Source organism: Microtus oregoni, unplaced genomic scaffold (assembly GCF_018167655.1).
Source record: "Microtus oregoni isolate MIOR12 unplaced genomic scaffold, Mior012 000049F_ref0000343, whole genome shotgun sequence".
NCBI lineage: Eukaryota > Metazoa > Chordata > Mammalia > Rodentia > Cricetidae > Microtus > Microtus oregoni.
Genome location: NW_024543223.1, coordinates 356,901 through 378,273, shown reverse-complemented (window position 1 = coordinate 378,273; position 21,373 = coordinate 356,901). Strand labels below are relative to the sequence as shown.

Genomic DNA, 21,373 nt, shown 5'->3' with positions numbered 1-21,373 from the left:
TGCTTGGCAAACAGAGGAAAGCTCAGAAAAAAGTCAGTTGTGGTGTGGTCACCACAAGGGTGGCAGAAATGTCCCCACTGGGGCAGAATCGGGGAGAGGGTACTGACTGGAGAAGCCTCTGGGAACACCTGTTGTGTTGGTCATGTGTCTTCTTGCCACGCCCCTCTGTGCTGTGATGTATCTGGGCTGGGAGCCTTTGCAGCTGAGTAAAAAACACCGTCTGACGGCAGACAAAGAGGGGACTACAATTTGCACAGCTGGTTGTGCGGATAATTCCGTCCAGAGCTGATTGTGGTAAAGGTTCCCAAATGGCTGTAGTGGTGGTCAGACATGGTGGGCACGTCTTAGGGGAAGCCGATATGACAGGGCTGGACTGGGCTCAGACGCTGACGAACAGCCCACATCTCAGATGGTGGTGGGATTCTTTGGCTGGCCTGGCCTGTACCCCCAAAAATCTGGCTGGGCCAAGGAGACTCGAGAGCTGGGCTCTCGAAAGAGCAGCAGCCGTCCACAGGCAGGCTGGCTTTACTGCTTGTGGGAAACTCCCTCTTTAGTCCTCTCCCCTGCCTCGGTGTCTCAACATTGTCCCCGCAGTTTCCTGGGCACCTCCTACACTTACCCAAGGATATTAGGGTATTAGCACGGAAGGAGCTCTTCAGACCAGAGCCATGCAGGGTCTCAGACCATCTGTCAAATGCCCAATAGTCCCACCTTGATGGCCCACACTGCCATCAGAGGACTCGTGAGGGTTTTATCGCAGAGTGGCTCTTACTGCCCAGACACCAAGCTCCCAGACCTGTTTTCTTAACCCCTAGGTATATTCTAGAACAAAAGCAACAGCTACCATTTAACTAACGACGCACAGCAGACAATGACACATACAACCCACTGCACTGGACATAGAGGCCTCACGGTAAGAGGGGTTTAAACGTAACCTGAGCTCTCGGGCCAAGCATGTGCCCTGTCCTATGGGCAGAGTCAGCCTTTCCTGCTGGGGTGCAGGGTGGGGCTGACATCTCTTGCCTGGATCTGTGTCCGCGGCTTCTCGTGTCAGTTTGCTCCTCACTCTAACCTGACTTCTCTGGACGTAAAGAGCAGCTCTTTCTAAGCAGGGAGCTGATGCTCTGGCCGGAGCTCTTCCAAGTCCTCCTGCTTTGCCCTTCTGGCCCCAGTGGAGGGACAGAATCCTGGTCACTGACTACAGCTCTGTGCTCCAGCTACAACCCACACTGCCTCACCAGACTTCTTTCCTTGTCGGCACAAGACGGACCATGGCAAAGGGTGGCTTTCTTAAGGAAAGGGTTGATAAGGGCATGGTAGTCCAGTTACTGGGGAGGCTGACATGGGAGGAACCTGGGCAGCACAGCAGAGAAAGACCTTATCTCACCCAAACCAACAAGAGAGAGAAATGGGGACAGACGGCAGAGAGAAGCACGGGTTATTCAGGGAGGCTGCCCAGTTCTTCCTGGGATAGTTACAGTCTCTCCATCGGGCATCTGTCGTCTGGGTAATGGCTGCTTCCCAGTGGAGAAGAAGGTGGGTACACAGTGAGCAGGTTGAGGCTACCAGACAGCAGGTGGAGCTGATCTGGAGTCCCGGTCTTTGGAGCTCACCAGCTGTGCCACGGCTATGGTCAACCAATGACAAGACCATGAAACCCAGAAACCACCAGGAGAGCCGGCCAGGGCCTGACCTGGTGCCTGGGAGGGCGAAGAGTCCCAGCACTACACTCTTTGCTGTGGCCCGGCTCCTGGGATGCCCCATACAAATGACAGCCTAGGGCCCACCACTGTTTCTACAACAATGAGAATATTTATTTTCTTCAAACAGTAAAAATAACATTTTTCTCTCTTTTGTAAAAGTTAAGTACCATCACATTCCATTTTCTTAAATAGCAAAATCCTAAAAATATATATTAAATTGTATACAGTGTGTCACACTTCATTTTACACTTTAAAATACACGATGCTTCTGTTCTATTCTCAACGTTGTATATTAAGAGCATATTTACAAATAAAGCCTTGTTGTCCAAAGTCAGATCCCTGCTGGAGGGAGAGTTTGGAAAGGGGAAGGTCTTGGTGCCATGAGGATGACAGGGATTGCAGCTCCCTGTGTTGGCAAGAAAGGATCCCTTGTATACTTCCCTCTGACAGGGGAGAATCACCTCCTACTGTCCCTCTGCCCACTCAGCCTCAGCCAGCGTGCTCAGTTCCCACATGGCTCTGCTGGCCGACGCAGGTGGCCGGTGGGTCTGACAAGTCCCCCACCTCATACCACAGCAGCTAGGCTGAGAGTGGCCTGGGGGGAGGGTGAGGACAGAGGTTCCCAAGGCAGCACCCAAAGTGGACATCAAACTCCAAACAGGAGATTCCAACCCCCAGAGAAGTCCCAGAGAGAACCACGGAGGGCTGTGGAATGAGGAGCTGGCCTAGGAGGCCCAATGTGGGCCCTGCAGATAGGCCGGCAGAGTCGGAAGGCCATCTGCTTCTAAGTGCTCTTGAAGGTTAAGTGGGGACTGTCCCCATGCTGGCAGCAGCTGGGCAAGTCCTGCTGGTGTCAGGCCAGTGGCTGAGGAGGGTCAGGTGGGGTCCTGCCTGGGCTGACATTGGGACGTGGGCTGGCACCTGGCCCAGGCACATCCCATGGCTGGCTCAGGGTCAGGACAGTGGTACCTGCCAGAGCTTTGATCTTTGAGAGCTTTTGGCTGAGGAATCTGCAGCAGGGGCTCACAGTTGGGGAAGTCAGAGGTCTGGTCACCTTGCCCACCCCAGGCAGCCTCAGTCCCATCCTGTGTGACGTGGGGAAGACACAGGCTTCTCCCTACTCTGTCTTTACTTTTCAAGCAGAGGGACCCATTGGGTCTACCTGTGCCTACACCTAAGGTCTCTGAGGGTCTCCGCAGTCTTTTGTGCTGCTCTTCTCCTCAGGCAATCTCCACCCACCTCGACTCAAACACCCCTCCCCCCAGCACACTCAGCTTCGGGCTGCCCACCTCTCCGTGTTTACCCCGACTGGTACACAAGCCGCTGACAGACTCACAGTGTGCTGTCATTGCTGGGGACCTGGCCCGGGCGATTCACAGCTTCCCACTGCCCCATGCTATGGTAAGGTGGGCTGTGTTTCCTGGGGCTGGTCCCCAAGAGGAAGTGCATACTGGGGTGCTGGGCTGTGCCCTTCCTGAGGACGGCAGTGAAGGGCAGCTTCCTCCTTCCTGAGCCTGCGATGTGGAGAAGCAGGTGAGCGGTGGTGCCAGTGAGCAGAGCTAGACCAATGTCCCGGCCAGCTGAGCCTTCCCTGGTGATCTGTGACTAACACTTGCTTCCCGAGGCTCCCACACACGCTGTGAACAGCCTGGCCTGGAACCTGCTCCTGTCACTCTATTTCCAGCGGTCCTTGTGCGTGGTGAGCCTGTCTTCAGACTGAGGCGCCTGCCGCTTTTCCAGATGACCCCCAGCAGCTCTGTACCCTGCAGGCCTCCCATGGGAGCTGGACAGCACCCCTGGCCCACTGTAGAGACACAGTTTCCTCCTCCAGTTGCCTCTCTACCCATCAGCTCTGGTCACTGCCTCTCCCTGAGGATGTTCCCCCATGGTCCCAAATAGTCCTCCTACCTGGGAGCAGCCAGTTACTGATGGGCTGGCCAACCCTACAAGAGGCCTCAAAGGCAGCAGCTTAGAGACGCAGGAGAGGTAAGTAGTGCTCCAGGAGGGCACCCAGGAGATCAGAGGCCACAGCTCCAAAGCTCAAGTGCTGACAAGAGAGTGACCAGGGTCCCCTTCAGGGCAAAGGTTGTTCCTCTCAGCTATTGCTGACCAAGGTCACTTCCAGACTGCAGGGCTTCTCCATCAGGGGTGGCCCTTCCTCTCACAACTGGCGGCCACTGTAACTGGGACTCTAAATCTTTCAGCCTCTCCTGGAAAGATCTCCAGTTCCCAGGCCCTGCCTTTTCCTTTTGCCAGCTTCTGTAGTCTGCCTCCCTAAGGGAAAGAGTGACGGGGCAAGACAAGAGCCCTTACCCTAACTACCCTGTCCCTCTGATAAGGGACAAAGACATAGCTCTTGGTAGTTGTGGTCTTCTTTTAAAATGGTAGACACCTCATGAAGGATCCACAGGACTCTGTCTCATCACAGGATGCTGCCCACAGGCTATGCTACAGTTTTTTTTCTCTTTCTCTTTTTGGCAGTATTGGCATTGACCTTAGGGACTCATGTATGCAAGGCAAGCTCTCTACCACTGAGCTACGGCCCCCACACTATGCTAAAGCCTTTAAACTCCTGGTTCTGAACTCGAAGTTAGCTGAGAGGACAGAGGGACAGGCTGAGTTCAGATTCCACAGACCTGTAAACTTCTCGGGGGCCAGGCCGGGTAAGTCTAGTACACAAGCAGTTTACTGTGTCGCCCCATGGACAAACAGGTGGATTATTTTGTGCTCAATCCCCAGGTTAGCCCTGTAAGCCAGTAAGTATTGTTAAATACCCTCTAGAAAGAAGACATCTAGTGTGACCCTGTTCTCAGTCCCCTCAGACTAGATGAGGCACATCTTAGTCGGCATCAGAGAGAACGCTGCAGGCCTGGAACAGGGCACTGGGCCTTTGTGCACTCTGAGGTGCTAACAGCTAGAAGACCACATTTGGCAGGGAACCAGGCCAGCCTTCAAGAAAACCCGAGAATTTCTTCAGTCTGGCTCTGTTCCAAACTGTAAAGATCAGGGGAAACTGATCCATACACGGTCAAAATAGAAAATAAAAACGCATCACACATTAAACTACCCACCACCCAACAGTCGTCTAGAATCAGGTCCAGCTGTGTCCTGTCAACTCAGCCCCAGTCTTGGCAGAGCTGCAGGCCAGGGGCCGAGCTCCGAGTGTCCAGCCTAAGTGCATGTGATGGAGGAATCCAGCCACAGCGCCCCTGCAGCAGGACCCCAGCAACCTTCAGCTCAGGAGCAGCCTCCTGTCTCAGTGCGGTGTGGCTTCAGTCACTCACAAGGGGATTCCGGTCATCTTGTTGGTTCTGGCCCTTGAGCTTCTTCTTAAAGATGGAGATTGTAGTGGAAGGTTCATAGAAAATGGTCCAGATCTCCCCAGAAGCCCCTGATTGACGACAGTCCCTAAGGTCTCCCGAAGCAGGAACACGATGAGACCTGCCAAATGAAAATAATTTTTCAAGCAGATCTGAACAAAGCACTCAGATCATCACCTCAGGAGGCACCTGGATCTGTGAGGCACAGCCTTGGGAAGGACGCTGGCTGCCTTAAAGAGTCAAGATCAAGGCTGGGAAAGGCAGCACACGCCTTTAATCCCAGCTCAGGAAGAAGCAGGAGGCGGATCTCTGTGAGTTTGAGGCCAGCCTGGTCTACAGAGTTCCAGGACAGCCAGGGCTACACAGAGAAACTCTGTCTGGAAAAACAAAGAGTGAAGAATGAAATCTGGCCTGTGGGCATGGAGGCAGGCCGCACTCTCCTCATGGTAACGAGGGACTTTCTGTCAAAATAATTCAAAGCTGGAAAAGGCTGTTGGAGAGATTATGAATTAATTTTCAAATATTCTTCTTCTTTTCTTCATCTTCTTCTTTCCCCACCCCATAAAACAATACTATCTACAAAGGCCACTTACCTAGAAGCCTGCCTATCTTAATCAGGTAAGGGGACATTCTTGGTGTGAAGCAGAGAGCCCCGACTTTACAGCCCTATTCCTAGCCCGCCCTTCTCTTCACCTCCTGACAGGCAGGGAAACTGTGGAAGGTTCCAAGGTTAAGAGGAGTGAGGTGTGTGCTTTAGGGATTCAGCCCTGCTATGAGACACTGGGTGCTGGAGCTAGTGTAGGGACACACAGACAGGATTTTCTAGAATGCAGATTATAACATTTAACACACCTAGTAGGTCCTTTGAAGAGAAGGTTCTACATCAATGAGGTCAGCCTGTGCTGACACACCTAGTATTTACTCCTTTTCTTATTCACTAACAACGACATTGCAGTGGCCTAGATATTGTGAGCAGTGCAGAGGTGCAGTGGAGTCTACACTGTGTGAGGAGCAGTGCAGAGGTGCAGTGGAGTCTACACTGTGTGAGGAGCAGTGCAGAGGTGCAGTGGAGTCTACACTGAATGAGGAGAGCAGTGCAGAGGTGCAGTGGAGTCTACACTGTGTGAGGAGCAGTGCAGAGGTGCACTGGAGTCTACACTGTGTGAGGAGAGCAGTGCAGAGGTGCAGTGGAGTCTAGACTGTGTGAGGAGAGCAGTGCAGAGGTGCAGTGGAGTCTACACTGTATGGGGAGAGCAGTGCAGAGGTGCAGTGGAGTCTACACTGTATGGGGAGAGCAGTGCAGAGGTGCACTGGAGTCTACACTGTATGGGGAGAGCAGTGCAGAGGTGCAGTGGAGTCTACGCTGTGTGAGGAGAGCAGTGCAGAGGTGCACTAGAGTCTACACTGTGTGAGGAGCAGTGCAGAGGTGCAGTGGAGTCTACACTGTGTGGGGAGCAGTGCAGAGGTGCAGTGGAGTCTACACTGTGTGGGGAGCAGTGCAGAGGTGCAGTGGAGTCTACACTGTGTGAGGAGAGCAGTGCAGAGGTGCACTGGAGTCTACACTGTGTGAGGAGCAGTGCAGAGGTGCAGTGGAGTCTACACTGTGTGAGGAGCAGTGCAGAGGTGCAGTGGAGTCTACACTGTGTGGGGAGCAGTGCAGAGGTGCAGTGGAGTCTACACTGTGTGAGGAGCAGTGCAGAGGTGCAGTGGAGTCTACACTGTGTGGGGAGCAGTGCAGAGGTGCAGTGGAGTCTACGCTGTATGAGGAGAGCAGTGCAGAGGTGCAGTGGAGTCTACACTGTATGAGGAGAGCAGTGCAGAGGTGCAGTGGAGTCTACACTGTGTGGAGAGACATTAGTTGTGTTCAGTTCTACATCATTTTATAAAAGGGCATTGAGAAGACTCAAGATTTGACACCCACATTATGTTCTGAAACTAAATCTCAACAGATATCAAGACATTTTCCGGGGCTGGAGAGATGGCTCAGAGGTTAAGAGCATTGCCTGTTCTTCCAAAGGTCCTGAGTTCAATTCCCAGCAACCACATGGTGGCTCACAACCATCTGTAATGAGGTCTGGTGCCCTCTTCTGGCCTGCAGGCATACACACAGACAGAATATTGTATACATAATAAATAAATATTTAAAAAAAAAAGACATTTCCCCCACATTTCCCTCTTTCTCTCTGCATGCGCACATGTGTGTGTATCTGTGTGAACGGTGAGCTCAGCTGACAACAGTAAGGACATTATTTCTGCTACAGAAGTCCAGAGAGGAGAGAGTCAGGTCACTAGTGTGGCCACAGCTGGCCTCCATGTGTAAATGTTTGCAGCAGAGGGCAAAGGAGGCCAGGAAGGGTGGCTCTTACTAGAACTCGGAGTTCAGGAAGGCCTTTCAGTGGGAACCAGAGAAAAGATAACTGGAGTCTATAGAAAGCAAAGATTCGAAGCACACAAACAGCACTCTCCTGGAAGGCAGAGCACACAGGGAACAACTTCCTTTCTTCAGTTTTACTGGACTAAGTGATAAAGCCTTTATCCTTTAGTTAAAGAAATGAAGACAGGTTTTGCTTCTTGTTTTATTTGAGACAGTGTCCCTTTGTAGTCCAGGCTGGCCTGATATTGATTATGTAGAAAAAGATGGCCTCACACTTGTAGCAATATTGCGGTCTCTGCCCAGTGAGCACTGAGATCACAGGCATGAGCTACTGTACCTAGCAGAAATAGGGTCTCGATGAGTTGCTCACATTGGCCTCAGTCATAATGCTGCTTCAGCTTTCTAAGTAGCTATGATTACAGGTATCTGGCTTAAATAAATGTTCAAAAATAATGTTTAGGGTGATAGGTGTATTTACCGGCCATCTGGGGATAAGACAGAGTAGGGGCATACACAGGCCAACAGAGCCCCAGACACCAGCACAAACAGCACAGGGCATCAGTGCTGCTCTCGGCCTGGATCTAAGAAATTTTCCATAGCAAACAGCAATAAATGCAGAGGCCATGGCTGGTCAAATGCGGAGAACAAGAGATTGTTGACCCTTAAAATGGATACCATTAAGGTCAGGTAACACTATGGAAATAACAGGAGAGACAGGTGATATGAAGTGCTGTCTTATGGCTATGGCATGGCTTTGGCACTCAGGGAGTTGTGGCAGCCATGGCGGCACACACAGGGTCTGTATAAGACTGAACTAAACGTTTAGTCATGGGCGAATGGCAGTGAGGGGTTTGGAGGTGAGGACGTCAGTGAGCTGCTCAGGCTCCAGTCCACGTGGGCAGCCCTGCCTGAGCCCAGTGGTTTGGGGGCCTGCTAGGGGTGATGGGAGGAGGGGAGAGGAGAAGGGTGGGGCGGCTGTGAGCAGAGTGAGTTCTATACATGTATGTGACTGCCAAAGAATAAATTAGTGCAGATTATTAAGCACTAACTGAAATGTTGAAATTCTCTTTGTAAGACTTCCTTAGTTTCTAGAGGCACTAAGAAAAATGGACAGTCCTAGGAAGCTTGACTTAAATGCAAACTTCTTTAAGGGAACAACACAAACACCCAAGCAGAACTGCTGTTTCCTCTGCCAGCATGGTTTCAACCCTTCCTGGAACTGAATCTACTGAACACAGAATCCCTCCACCTCAGTGTGATCTGTCCTGTTGTCTGTTTCTTTTGAGAGGAGGAGGAAAGGTCTCCGCCTTGTGCTGCTGGGACTCAGGCTCTGGAGTCACGCTCAGTTCACAACTGTACCCAAAGGAAGAATGACAGAGGCAAGGGCTGCCGGGCCTCCCGCCCTCTCCTGTACTCACTTAAATGTGACGTGCAGAAGGATCTTGGCAACGACAGCTGTGACTGTGAGGATGAGGAGGGTTGCCAGGCCATACACGGTCCATCCTGCAAATGTAAAGAGAGCTCACCAGGTTTGTCTTTATTTTCCAAAGGAGACCGGCAGTGCTGGGGGCTCTGTCCACTCTGCAGGTGGGAGCAGCCAGCAAACCTGGCAGTGGGAGTAACCAGAGCTGGGCTGAGCATGGAACTTTCTTATGGCTTTGCCTTGTTCTGAAACTTCCTCTGTAAATTCCAAACACTGGACTTGGAGTCAAAGGGGGTGTGGTGAATCTGTCTGCCACCAGAACTCATCAGTCAGTCACCTAGAAGTCTTTGGGTCCCAATTCTCTGTCTGAGCAACGACAAGTGTGACCTATGAAACCCTGGAATCCAGTCAAATGGTGTGGGGGCTGGAGAGGCTTCCCTCCCTGACCTTCTACGGTGAGCTCCACAGAGGACAGGGAGAGTGTGAAGACCTCATGACTAAATGATAGATGGCCCCAGCTCATTCAGAGACCATGCCCTCGACAGGAAAGAGGGAAGGAGATCACGGCCCATGTCTCTCCTGCATGGCTTCTCTTCACAGCTCTTAGTGCTCCTGACCTTTGACAGTGTGTCTGGTTTTCTTCCTCCCACTGGCAACCAAAGGAAACATGCACAGTATTGTCCTAGCATTCTGTGTGCACTTCGCTCTGCAGAAGGGGAGGAATGTCTGGCCTGTGCTGCCCAAAGCTTAGAGACCAGCCTCATGTTTGTAGACAAAAAGGGCAGGGGTTTATCTAGTTCAGTGTATGGTCCAGCGTTTAGAACAGTGCATCGTATCACTGGAGGAATTCTGTGTCTTTTGGTCTTATTGTTTCTCTCCATTTTGGTGCATGTTCTATGGCTAGGCCAACCTCTAGCCTGTATGTACCTTCTGAATAAGCTCTACCCTGGGGCTCTAGAAAGATGCTCCCAGAATGGTGTCTTTTCTTATAATGATGAAGAAACCAGCATAGCTGTTAATCACAGGTGCCAAAGGCACACAGAGTCCATCTTTGGAAGGGACCTAAGTTGAGGAGAACTTTCTCTCAAAGGTCATGCAGACTAGAGGTTGCAGAGCCAATATCCCAACCTGTGTCTGAAGGAGAAGCACCCACAAGCGCCTTTGTTTCTGTAAGGGTTGAGGGAACTACCTTCTACTCTGTGGCTGCTGGCCCCAACTGATGGTGCCCAGGAATGGCTACCTGGGACAGTCTGCGGTGGGTGGCTGGGGCTGGTGGTGATGACATAGAGGACTTTGGAAGAGTGGGCAGCACTGACGCTGAGGTTGGCTTGTTCGGTGATCACCTCTGTCAGTGTCTGGTTGACTGGAGGCCTCTCCTGTGGTGGTTCTTCCTTGGTGGCTAGAAGATCAAAAGGATTAACCAGAGAAAGTCAAGGAAGACAGCAAGAAGGAGAACACTGCTCTAGTCGGGGTGAGGCCTTTTCTATTTTTCTTTCTCTGTATGCGAGAGAATGTTTTGCATGGGTGTGGGTGCACATGCATGTGGGTGCATGTGTGTGGGTGTATGCATGTGTGGGGTGCAAGTATGTGGACGCACATGCATGTGGCGTGCATGTATGTGGGTCTCATATAGCCCAGGCTAGCCTCCAGCTATGTAGTTGAGGATGCCCCAAACTTTTAATTTTCCTGCCTCTACCACCCAAGAGCTGGCGTTACAGGTATGTGCCAGAAGTGCTGAATGAGGCCTGTTCTGATTCAAGTATACATGCGGTTTCCTCTTCTGGTCTCCCTGATAACAAAGTAGAACCTGTCAGGCTATGGCAGGTAGTGGCTATGCAGGGGCGGAAAGTAGAGACCACTGATTCTAGTCATGAGCTGGTCTCTCAGACACGGAACCACCTCTGTGCTCTGCAGTACCTCCTTGCTATGACTGACCCAATCCCACCTCCTCCATTAGTCTGCACCACTTACTCTAGCCCACTACCCTAACTTCTGTTGAGTTGTGCAGTTCAATACCTGTGCTTCTCAGGGGCTAGCAAAGGCTCATGTCTGCACATGTGTTCATAGCAGAGGGGAAGAGTGTACGTCTCTGAGAAAAGATGGCAAGAAAGTTTGTGGGACTGCCTGGGATGTTTAGAAGAAGCAGAATGGACGAACTGACCATTAGGAGCCTTTCACCTGCCATCCACCTCCTCTTATCTATCCATTTGCTTGTCTATAAAACTGCCACTAACACTACTAAACCAGACTAAAGAGAGGGCTCAATGGCCTGCTCTTTCAGAGGACCTGAGGTTGGTTCCCAGCACCCATGTAAGGCAGTTCACAGCTGCCTGACTATACCTTTAGCTCCTGGTGATCTGGTGCCCTCCTCTGGTCCCCAAAGCAACCCACATACCCGTGGCATACACTCACAAAGATATAAATAAAATCTAAAATAAACAAAAATATTAAAAGAGTGAAATTGAAATATAAACCAATTGTTCACTGGAAGGTGGGGAGCTGTGCACTGGAAAGTGGGGAACTGTGCACTGGAAAGTGGGGAGCTGTGCACTGGAAGGTGGGAAGTTGTGTACTGGAAGGTGGGGTGTTGTGTACTGGAAGGTGGGGTGTTGTGTACTGGAAGGTGGGGTGTTGTGTACTGGAAGGTGGGGAGTTGTGTACTGGAAGGTGGGGAGTTGTGCACTGGAAGATGGGGAGTTGTGTACTGGAAGGTGGGGAGTTGTGCACTGGAAGATGGGGAGTTGTGTACTGGAAGGTGGGGTGTTGTGTACTGGAAGATGGGGAGTTGTGCACTGGAAGATGGGGAGTTGTGTACTGGAAGGTGGGGTGTTGTGTACTGGAAGATGGGGAGTTGTGCACTGGAAGATGGGGAGTGTGTACTGGAAGGTGGGGTGTTGTGCACTGGAAGATGGGGAGTTGTGTACTGGAAGGTGGGGTGTTGTGTACTGGAAGGTGGGGAGTTGTGCACTGGAAGATGGGGAGTTGTGTACTGGAAAGTGGGGAGCTGTGCACTGGATGGTGGGGATGAATCAGTGTTGAGATCATCTGCAGCTGAGTAAGTAGGTCCATGTCTGCCCCAAAAGAACCACTGTAGGCTTGAAAACCCTGGTAAGAAAGAGAAGGAAGGCACCTATGCTCCCAGAGACAAGGATGTCTTACCTTGGTATAAGACAGCAAATCCCTGGGCCTGATTGATGTGATCAGAGAAGAAATACAAAATGACAAAATCCAGAGAGACATTAAAGGACAAGGGCGGGTGGTTCCTTCCATTGAAGCGGACCAGGACACGGTGGGTGTAGCCGTCCAGCAGCTCCACCATGTCTGCAGAATCCCTGATATCAAATAAGGTGAAGTTGAAATGGATGTGAGAGGCTCCTGGGACCCGGATAGTCCAGTAGCAGACCCTCCCGGTGGCGTAGGTGTCTGGGAAGTCAGGAGAGTAGACCACGGCTGCCATGGCTGAGTAGTTCCCACCGCAGGCACCCACGAGAGCTGCAAAAGAGAAGACAGTGGGCCTGAGTCTCAGCCTTGGGCTCCTCTCTAATTCGGGCACAAATAAACTCCTAAGAAATGTGATCCTATTAGGGACATTGTTTCCAGCTACAAAACCAGACCATCTTGGGTTTTAGGATCAAATCACAAAAGGAATCACTTACACCCTGAACGAATGCCTGTGTAGACTATTTGGTTTCCCCCAGGAGACTGTACACTTAGTGCTCAGAAGAGCAGCCTACGCTCGGGTTTGGCTGGAGTCAGGCAGTCTGGATTCAGGACCAGCAGAGCCATGTGATCCTAGGGGCTGCACCTCATTCCCAGGCCTCTCACTTGTGTTTCCAGTGTAGGGCCAGCACCTGCTCCTGTATCCTGTGACAGTGAGAGGACACGAGAGATAAAGTGCATGACGACACGGGGACCTCCTGGCAGAGGAGGGGCTTTGCAGACTGAAGTCCTCAAGGGAATGGCCTGCGTCTCCTCAGGGCTGCAGGACCTCAGAGGCGCAGTGCTCGCATGAGGGGGAACAAGTGCCTAGCATGTGTGGCCATGGTTGGATCCCCAGAAGCACCCAAGGGGAAGGAGGGGTGAGCCCAGATTCAGGAGGCTCTGTATCAGCTCTGCCTTCTCTGGACTTATTTTTGATTGACAAGTCTTTAGAAAGGTAATACGGCCACTTTCTGTCTCACCACGACCTTGGAGATGAAAGACTTCAGGAGGGAGTGCAGGAATAGGATTTAAAAGAGAGTTTATTTCTCAGTGCTGGGATGGGACCCAGGGCCATGAGCAGGCTCACCAGCACTCTTCCCCTGAGCTACATCTCCACAGGCGCTAGGCGAGTTCTTCTCTAGTTAGCACACAGAGAAGTAAAGAAAATACACTGCTTTGCTGGCCCTGGTGGTGGAGCCTGTAGTTCTAATGCGGAGGAGGCTGAGGGCAGGGTGGTCAGTTCAAGACCCTGTCTCAAAACACCAAACGCTGGCGAGAGCTTAGTGGTAGCGCCTCTGACTAGCGTGTGTGTCCCTGGGGTTGATCTGGGAAAACAAACAAAGCAAGCTTCTTTCTCATCCTAGGAATGAGAAAGCTCAAGATCAGAAGCCGAGGTCTCAGGAAATTTAATACTAACAAGTACAAATTGGGCCACAGAATTGAGCTCATCTGTGCCAGAGCACAGGAGAGAGGTGACCACCACAGAGCACGTGAGACAGCTGCAGTTCAAACTGTAGCAGGTTCCCAGGGGCCGCGTCAGCCTGACTTTTCCACTGAGGGCACCGGGAGCCTGAGATACTGTGGTGTTTGCCTTCACTAGCAAACTCTTCTGCACAGGCCTCCCAGCACTGGCAGGAGTGATCAGTGTCAAGCAGTCAGCCAGAGTTCCACTTGGTGGCACAGGAGTGTAGGAGGTGAAAGGTTGCTGCTAAGGGGCAAGCCTGGAACACCTCCTACTTCCCGGGCCCTCCTTTCAAAGGAGGCAAAAGCCCAGTTGTTGGGAGAGGGCAGTTAGTTCATTGTTCCCGGGGCCATCGGAGAGAGGCGGATGTGAAACATGTTTGAGCCTGGGGAGGGAGTAGACTACTTTCTTAGTAACAAGGTAAAGGCCCACTGCTTCTGGGAGATGGGGGATTGGCGAGCCACTGAAATCACCTTGATCCTGTGGCTAGTGGCATGCCCTAAGCTGAAGATAGGCAGGGGAACCAGCAACCCCCATGCCTTTCCACAAAGAGCACCAAGTAACAGACAATGGCCATCTCCTACAAGGGCAGGACACAAAAGACCCTGCTCAAAGCTGAATGTGGAACAGAATACTAAAAAACCACTACTTTACTGTAACCACAACTTCGGGGATCTGAGGGTGCCTGCATCAAAGGGAAAGACAGACAAACAGCCCAAACCTAGCTCAGCTACTGACAGACCCAGCCTAGTTCCCAAACTAAGCAGGCCGCCCAAGTATAAATGCTATTTACTTTAGCATCTACCATTCCACCCACAGTGTGTGGCATTAAACAGAATACCACAGCACACACATAAAAGCAAGACAACATGGGGGAAGATTCACTGTCAAGATAAAAAGCAATCCACGAACAAAATGCATGAGTGACCCAGATGTTGGAACTGTCAGTCACGGAGGCTGCAGGAATACAGTACAGCTTATAGTGAAAAGAAAGATGCACACTAGGACAGATGAGAAACCCAGGACAGGTGTGGACACAACAGGAAGAGTCGAGTGAACGAGGCATGTACTACAAGACTATAATTCTGGCACTTAGAAGACAGAGGCAGGAGGATTAGGAATTTCACGAAATTTGAGATCAGCCTTGCCTCAAAAACCCAAAGGAATCAAATGTTGGGACTGGAGAGATGGCTCAGCAGTTTTGAGTGCACACTGCTCATGCAAAGGACCCAAGTTAAGCTCTTAGCACCCATGTCAGATGGTTCACAACTGCCTGTAAATCCAGCTCCAGTGGACCTGAAGCCCTCTTTTGGCCTCCACTGGCACTGTTCTCTCTCTCTCTCTCTCTCTCTCTCTCTCTCTCTCTCCTTTCCTCTCCCTCTCTCTCTCTCTCTCTCCTTTCCTCTCCCTCTCTCTCTCTATCTCTCTCTCTCTCTCTCTCTCACACACACACACACACACACACAAACCTAAAAACAAAAGCCAACAACAACAACAACAACAAAAACCTAACAAGATGAGGCCAGTGGAGGAGACAGTACTTAGGAGACAGAGGCAGGCAGATCTCTGTGAGTTTGAGGTCAGTTTGGTCTACAGAGTGAATTCCAGGGCAGCCAAGGACAGCTAAGGCTACATAGAAAAGCCCTATCTTGAAAAACTACAAAACTAAACCAAAATAACAACAACAAAACCAAAACCCCACAAAAAAACAACAAAAACCAAACAAAAAACCCAGAGTCAAATGTAAATGCTAGAAAAGAAATTAAACAGCATCGGTGGTGAAGTATTCCTTGGATTTACCTGTACACAAAGCACAGCTGAGGAGAATTAATAAAGACACATCAGTAAAACATATTACCCAAAATGAAACAGAGAAGAAACAAAAGATCAGAGCATCTAACGTCTGCAGAGGGGGTTGGCAGTGCTAACACAGCAACCTGTTCTGTGTGAGCGCACACAGAAAACACATATTTCATATGAGATATTTGCACCAGGTTCTCTGGCCGTGCTTAGATCCAAGGGCAGCTGCTATCCTGCCAGACACCTGTAGTCACCTAACAAGACTCAGGACTGACTGCTCCTTCTCCCCTGTTATTATGTAGATCGCCTGGAAAGAGGTGTGGAATCCAGGTGCTGACTAAGTTGCAGGTACTCCTGGGTCCCCCAGAAAGAGAATATTAATGAGTTTCTACCTTGGTTTACCTGGGGGGAATAAAAGGTTTGAAGAATAAATGCGGGTAGATCTTCAGGAATGAATGAAGCCCGAGATGCCCTTCCGATATTGCTGTGTGGAACTGTGTCTCATTATTTCCCGCACCTCCGTATCAGTCCAGTTAGGGAAAAGTAGTTTTTATATTGGGGCTTCGGACCCCAACAAGCTTCCGTGGACCAAGAAAGAAAATCATCAGGGACACTGGGCATCACTGACCACAGACTTTAAAGCACAAAACTGGATCAGTTATAGTATGATCTACTTATTTTGTTATTGTTAATAAAAGGAATCCTAGCTGCTACAAAGAATTAAAGCTGGCAAACTTGGGCTTACCTTGGCTCTGGTGCTTACTAACTGAGGTAACTCACGTTATTTGGGGGGTTTCTTTGTTTTGTTTGTTTGGGTTTTTTTGTTGTTTTGTTTTTGTTTTTTGAGATAAACTCCTATATATAGCTGAGGCAAGCTTTGAGGTAAACACTGTACAATGTCCAAGTTAGAATCTGCAAGATCTGCTATAACTGGGCTGGGCTGGACACTATACGATGAACTGTACCTTCTATGATCCCTGGTCTATCACCATATGAATGGTCTCTGCCTCATGGTCTGGCCACCATGAACTTAATTGTTCTGACATCCTTCCTTGCCATGACAGACAGAGCCCCCTGAAACCATGAGCTAGACTAAACACTTCCTCCTGGAAGCTGCTCCTGTCAGATATTTGGTTACTATGACGCAGAAGTAACTAACAAGAAACTGGTACTAGGAACGTTGGTGACTGTCTGGGAACCAGTTCACAGGAGGAGGGCAGAGGGTGGAGAAGCAAGCTGGAGGAGTCTCAGAGTGGTGTCCGTCTACTTAAGAGATTTCCGTGAACTCAGGAGCCAGAATATCAACAGAAGTGAGTGTGAGGCCTGCGAGGCTTCGGGTCACAACAAGGGCTCTCGTGAGCAGAACTGTGGTCTGTCCTGTGCATTCTTGCATAGATTTTGTCTATGTCCTGCTGTATCCTGAACACTTAAGTGAGGTTAAATTAAAAAGTAATGGAAAATAACTCAGCAGAAAAAAAATTGAAGATAGTACAGCATTCTGCTTGTAATATGGTTATTATGGGTGTCTGTTAGCTAGGTTTATCATGAGACTTCGGAGAAAAAAACACGGAGCAAAAATGAGAATTAAACAGTTTGGTCAGAAATGAGTATGTTTAAAGTCATAGACAAAGCAAATTAGAAAAAGAGGCCACAGTTGTCAAAGACAGGAATGCGCTTTGGACTGAGACAACAAAGTTCTCTGATGGCATTTCAGGGAGTGGCAAACTGTCACCCACCGAAGGCTCTGGGTGTACCTAGGAGGTTTTACAGGAGAGGGGCAGCCAAGGGCTGCTGGAGAAGTGGTTTCCGAGCTTATGTGCCCAGCACTTGGTAGCTGCAGCCACAGCCCAAGCAGGCCTGGGCACATCACAGGCTGTCGGCAGAGCTTACACTGTAACATGGTACTGGTTTCACCGGCATGCCAAAGGCAAGACCTACAGAGTCATGCTGGTTTCACTGACACCTCAGATGTTCTTCAGAAGCTTTCTCCCTTGTTTCTTGAGACAGGAGCTTGCCAAGTAGGCTAGGCTGGCTAGCCACTGAGTCCCAGGACTGACCTACCTCTGTCTCCTAGTGCTGTAATGACAAGCAGGTGTCATCATGCCCAGCTGAGCCATTGCCCCAGCCCTGCACAGGAGACTGAAGAAAGTCCCTGACAGATTATGCAAGAAGCTATGAGAGTAAAGCATAAATGTCAGTGGGGACCTTGGGACATGCCAGGAGCACAGAATGCCTGCTGAGAAGAGCAAAGAAAGAATGTACGTGTGTTTCGTGTGGCAGGGCCATGTGGGCAGGGTACCCAAGCCTGTTGGAGTCAACGCCATGACACATATCCAGATGGCAGAAACGGAGCACTAGGATTTAATATGCCTGGCTTTGAACTTTCTGTGGTCCACTCTTACTGCTTTCCTGCTCCTGCTGTTTGGAAATGAGGATGCTGACTCCTGCCACAGTATATTGGGAATGTGTGACTCCTTTTGGTGTCATAAGGATCAGGGTTCAAAGTTTGCCTATGTTTTGGAAGAGACTTTAGACATTTGAACAGAGTCGAGGTTGTTAAGACTTACAGTTGGGGGCTAGAGAGGTGGCTCAGTGGTTAAGAGCACTGGCTGTTCTTCTAGTGGACTTGAATTTAATTTCTAGCACCTATATGGCTTCTCATGACTATCTGGCCTCTGAGGACATCAGGCATGCATGTGGTGCACAGACAAACATACAGCAGAAGCACCCATAAGCAAAATAAAGAAATAATAAAGTCTCGGTTTCAAACAGACTGTGAAGACTTGTAAGTTGGACTGAGTGCATTTTGTACTAAGATGGCTATGAACTTGCGGATTCTCAGGTGACTGTTCCCACTTGAGTCTGAAATGTCTTTGCTTATTTCTCTGGTTGGGAAGTTATGGAATGAACTGTTTCCTCCACGCACCAAAGCCACTCCATCACTCCTCCTGCTGTTAACGCCCTGAAACCCTCGGAAGCCACGGGCCAGAAGAAATCCTTTCCTGCCATAAGTTGCTTCTCTTCTGTGTGTCAGTCACAGTTTCTGGAGCCTTGGGAGAGAGCATGGCCTGCGGACATCTTGACTGGGGGCTTCTATCTTTGAGAGAGAGCGAGTTCTATTGACTTAAGCCCCACAATTTGTGATCTTCATTGTAGCAGCTCTAGGAAACAAGTCTCGTGAAGGTTTTGTTCAAAGTGGAACTCCCTGCCTAGTCGAGATGTCACAAGTGCATGCCTGGTCCCTAGGCCATCAAAGACCTGCAGATGGACTGAAGAATCCTCAGTCAGTCTCTCTTCTGTGCCTTTTCTTTCTAGAGCGTTAACATCGGGTGCCTAGCTCTCATGAGGTCTCACTGAGTGTGTGTGGATTAGGACAGGGATAGGAGGACAGTGCTGGAAGGGTCTCTAGACTGTTAACATCGGGTGCCATAGCTCTCATGAGGTCTCAATGAGTGTGTGTGGATTAGGACAGGGATAGGAGGACAGTGCTGGAAAGGTCTCTAGACTGTTAACATCGGGTGCCTAGCTCTCATGAGGTCTCACTGAGTGTGTGTGGATTAGGACAGGGATAAGAGGACAGTGCTGGAAGGGTCAAGGCTCAGGATCCACCCTTCACTTGGTACAGCTTTGCCTCTTGCTGGTGCCTCACAAATGAGGTGGGACAGAGAAGTGGAGGCTCAGGCAAACACATGGACAGGGCTGGAAAAATGACTTGAAGTATTTGCAAAGTTATCTTCTCAGATACACACTAGTGAGGCCCAAAGCCCCAGTGCTTACAAACACAGAGGGGATGTTTTTACAAGAGCACGCGAGAGCAGGTGCTCCATGAAAACGCAGGAATGCAGTCTATGGGCTAACCTGAGAGCCTCGTCTTTCTGCTTGTCAAAGTAGCCCCAAGATGGCCTGTGGGGAGCACAGAGGCTCTGCACGCACAGATTAGCACCAGGGGAATCAGGAATGATAAGCACACTCAAAGGGAGGGATGACTAACCAGAAGGCTAGGAGGGAATGCAGTTCATAGCTTGGTGACCTCCCCCAAACCTTTATCATGAGCTTATCAATCTATAGAACCGATCTTTATGGAAGATGTCACATGTATTTAAAAAGAGTTTCGATATAGTCACATCTTAAGCTTTACTGTGTATATGGGACTGAGTGAATTATCACCAGGAAATTTTTCACCGAATTGTGCAGCTTAAATATGCCTAAAATAAACTACTTGGGGTCAGATGAAGTTTGAACCAACATTAGCTACTGAGTCATGCTGAACTTGTCCCCAAGAATCGTTACTCTGATGGCCATGGTGGTCTATGACCAGCAACGACACTTGCAAATAGCCAAGCTCCTTAGAGCACTAGTCACAACTACAGCCGGACATGGTTGTCTTTCTAGAGGAGGTCACAGTCAGCCTTTCTGTGCGTCAGTCCCAAGAGCAGGGTAATGGTTGGCATCACATGACAGGTGTTTCGTGAGTACTGATGGGGAATGAATAAATAATGGAAAGGTAGTGGGCAGGCTTGCTGCCCCGGTCATGCCTTTGGCACCATACTCACTGTCAAAGAGGATAATCCTGCCGTCTCCACCACAGGGCTGCGTGTGGTCCCCAAAGCAGACACTATTGCACTCAGTGCTGGCTGCCTCCCCGTGCTTCCAGTAGTCAGGATTGTTCCCGCAGAAGCATGCGTAGCCCGACTCCATCCCAGCAAACTGCCACATGAGAAAAAGACTGTGAGGACTTCTAAGCTGGACCAAATGTCTTTTGCACTATGAGATGCGATGAACTTGGGGGGTCTGGGGTAAATGTTATTACTTGCTGTTGGGAATGTTACAGGGTGGTAGTGAGCAATCAGCCTCAGTTTCCTAGTCCACCCTTCCCCGTGACCTCTCCTTAGTTTTACTGCCTATTCTAAGCTCCACACCACTGTGTTCGCTGTATGTTCTCATCCCCACTGCATGGAACTAAATCTTTAAGGAGGACAACATTCCTTAAACGCGAAATACTCATGAAACAGCTAAACATTTTACTGACTGTTTACTATGTGCCAAAATTTTATTAAAAAATGTTTTAATCTTTCAGCTGGGCGGTGGTGGTGCACACCTTTAATCCTAGCACTCAGGAGGCAGAGACAGGCAGATTTCTGTGAGTTCAAGGCCAGCCTGGTCTACAAAGTGAGTTCCAGGACAGCCAGGGCTATTAGACAGTGAAACCCTGTCTCGAAAAACCAAAAACACAAAAAACAGAAACAAAAAAAAATTAACCTTTACTTTTATATGTATGGGTGTTTTCCCTGTATGTCTGTCTGTGCACTGCCTGTGCGCAGTGCCTGGAGAGGCCAGAGAGAGGACACTAGATTCCTGAGACTGGAGTTACAGATATTTCTGAACTGCAGTGTGGCTGCTGGGAATTAAACTCAGGTCCCTTGGAGCTTTAGTTATCTTTCCAGTCCTTAAGATTTATTTTTTTTATGTGTGTGTGAGTCTGCGTGTCCATCCATCTGTCCATCTGTGTATGGTGTGTCTGTGTGTTTCTATATACACAAGTGCAGGTGCCCACAGAGGCCAGGAGATGGTGTCAGATCTCCCAATGCTTGAGTTAGAGATGACTGTGAGGTATTGAACAGATTGGGTACCAAACTCCAGTCCTCTGCAAGAGCAGTATGTACTCGTAACCGCTAAGTTATTTCTCAGGCCCCTAAAACTCATTTAAGCCTCATTTACATTTGAATTTTCTTTTTAATATTAATACACTAATTGAGCACATAGTCCTGCAGGAGCCAATCCTCCAATACGGAACAAGCTCTGCCACACTGGGAGCCTTTTGGTCTTGCTTTATAGATCTTCCCACAGACCCTGCAACTATTAACCAAGTTTTTTTTAATATTTATTTATTTATTATGTATACAATATTTTGTCTGTGTGTATTCCTGCAGGCCAGAAGAGGGCACCAGACTCCATTACAGATGGTTGTGAGCCACCATGTGGTTGCTGGGAATTGAACTCAGGACCTTTGGAAGAGCAGGCAATGCTCTTAACCACTGAGCCATCTCTCCAGCCCCCTATTATCCAAGTTTTTCTGCTAGTTTCATTTTG

General features: G+C 49.7%; 1 protein-coding gene across 2 annotated transcripts in view; it reads right to left on the bottom strand.

Moving 5' to 3' along the window:
• Positions 1–1,792: 1,792 nt before the first annotated feature.
• Positions 1,793–21,373, bottom strand: part of Kremen1 (kringle containing transmembrane protein 1) — a 68,088-nt gene continuing 48,507 nt past the window's right edge. Inside the window, exons 5-9 of one of the 2 annotated variants that reach the window (XM_041636403.1) lie at positions 19,837–19,990; positions 11,980–12,312; positions 10,010–10,219; positions 8,816–8,900; positions 1,793–5,144 (exon numbers count right to left, since the gene is read on the bottom strand). In XM_041636403.1, coding sequence (XP_041492337.1) covers positions 4,976–5,144; positions 8,816–8,900; positions 10,010–10,219; positions 11,980–12,312; positions 19,837–19,990 — 951 coding nt within the window. In that variant the 3' untranslated portion in view covers positions 1,793–4,975. The remainder of the gene's footprint in view (positions 5,145–8,815; positions 8,901–10,009; positions 10,220–11,979; positions 12,313–19,836; positions 19,991–21,373) is intronic. The other variant, XM_041636404.1, reaches the window with a different exon arrangement.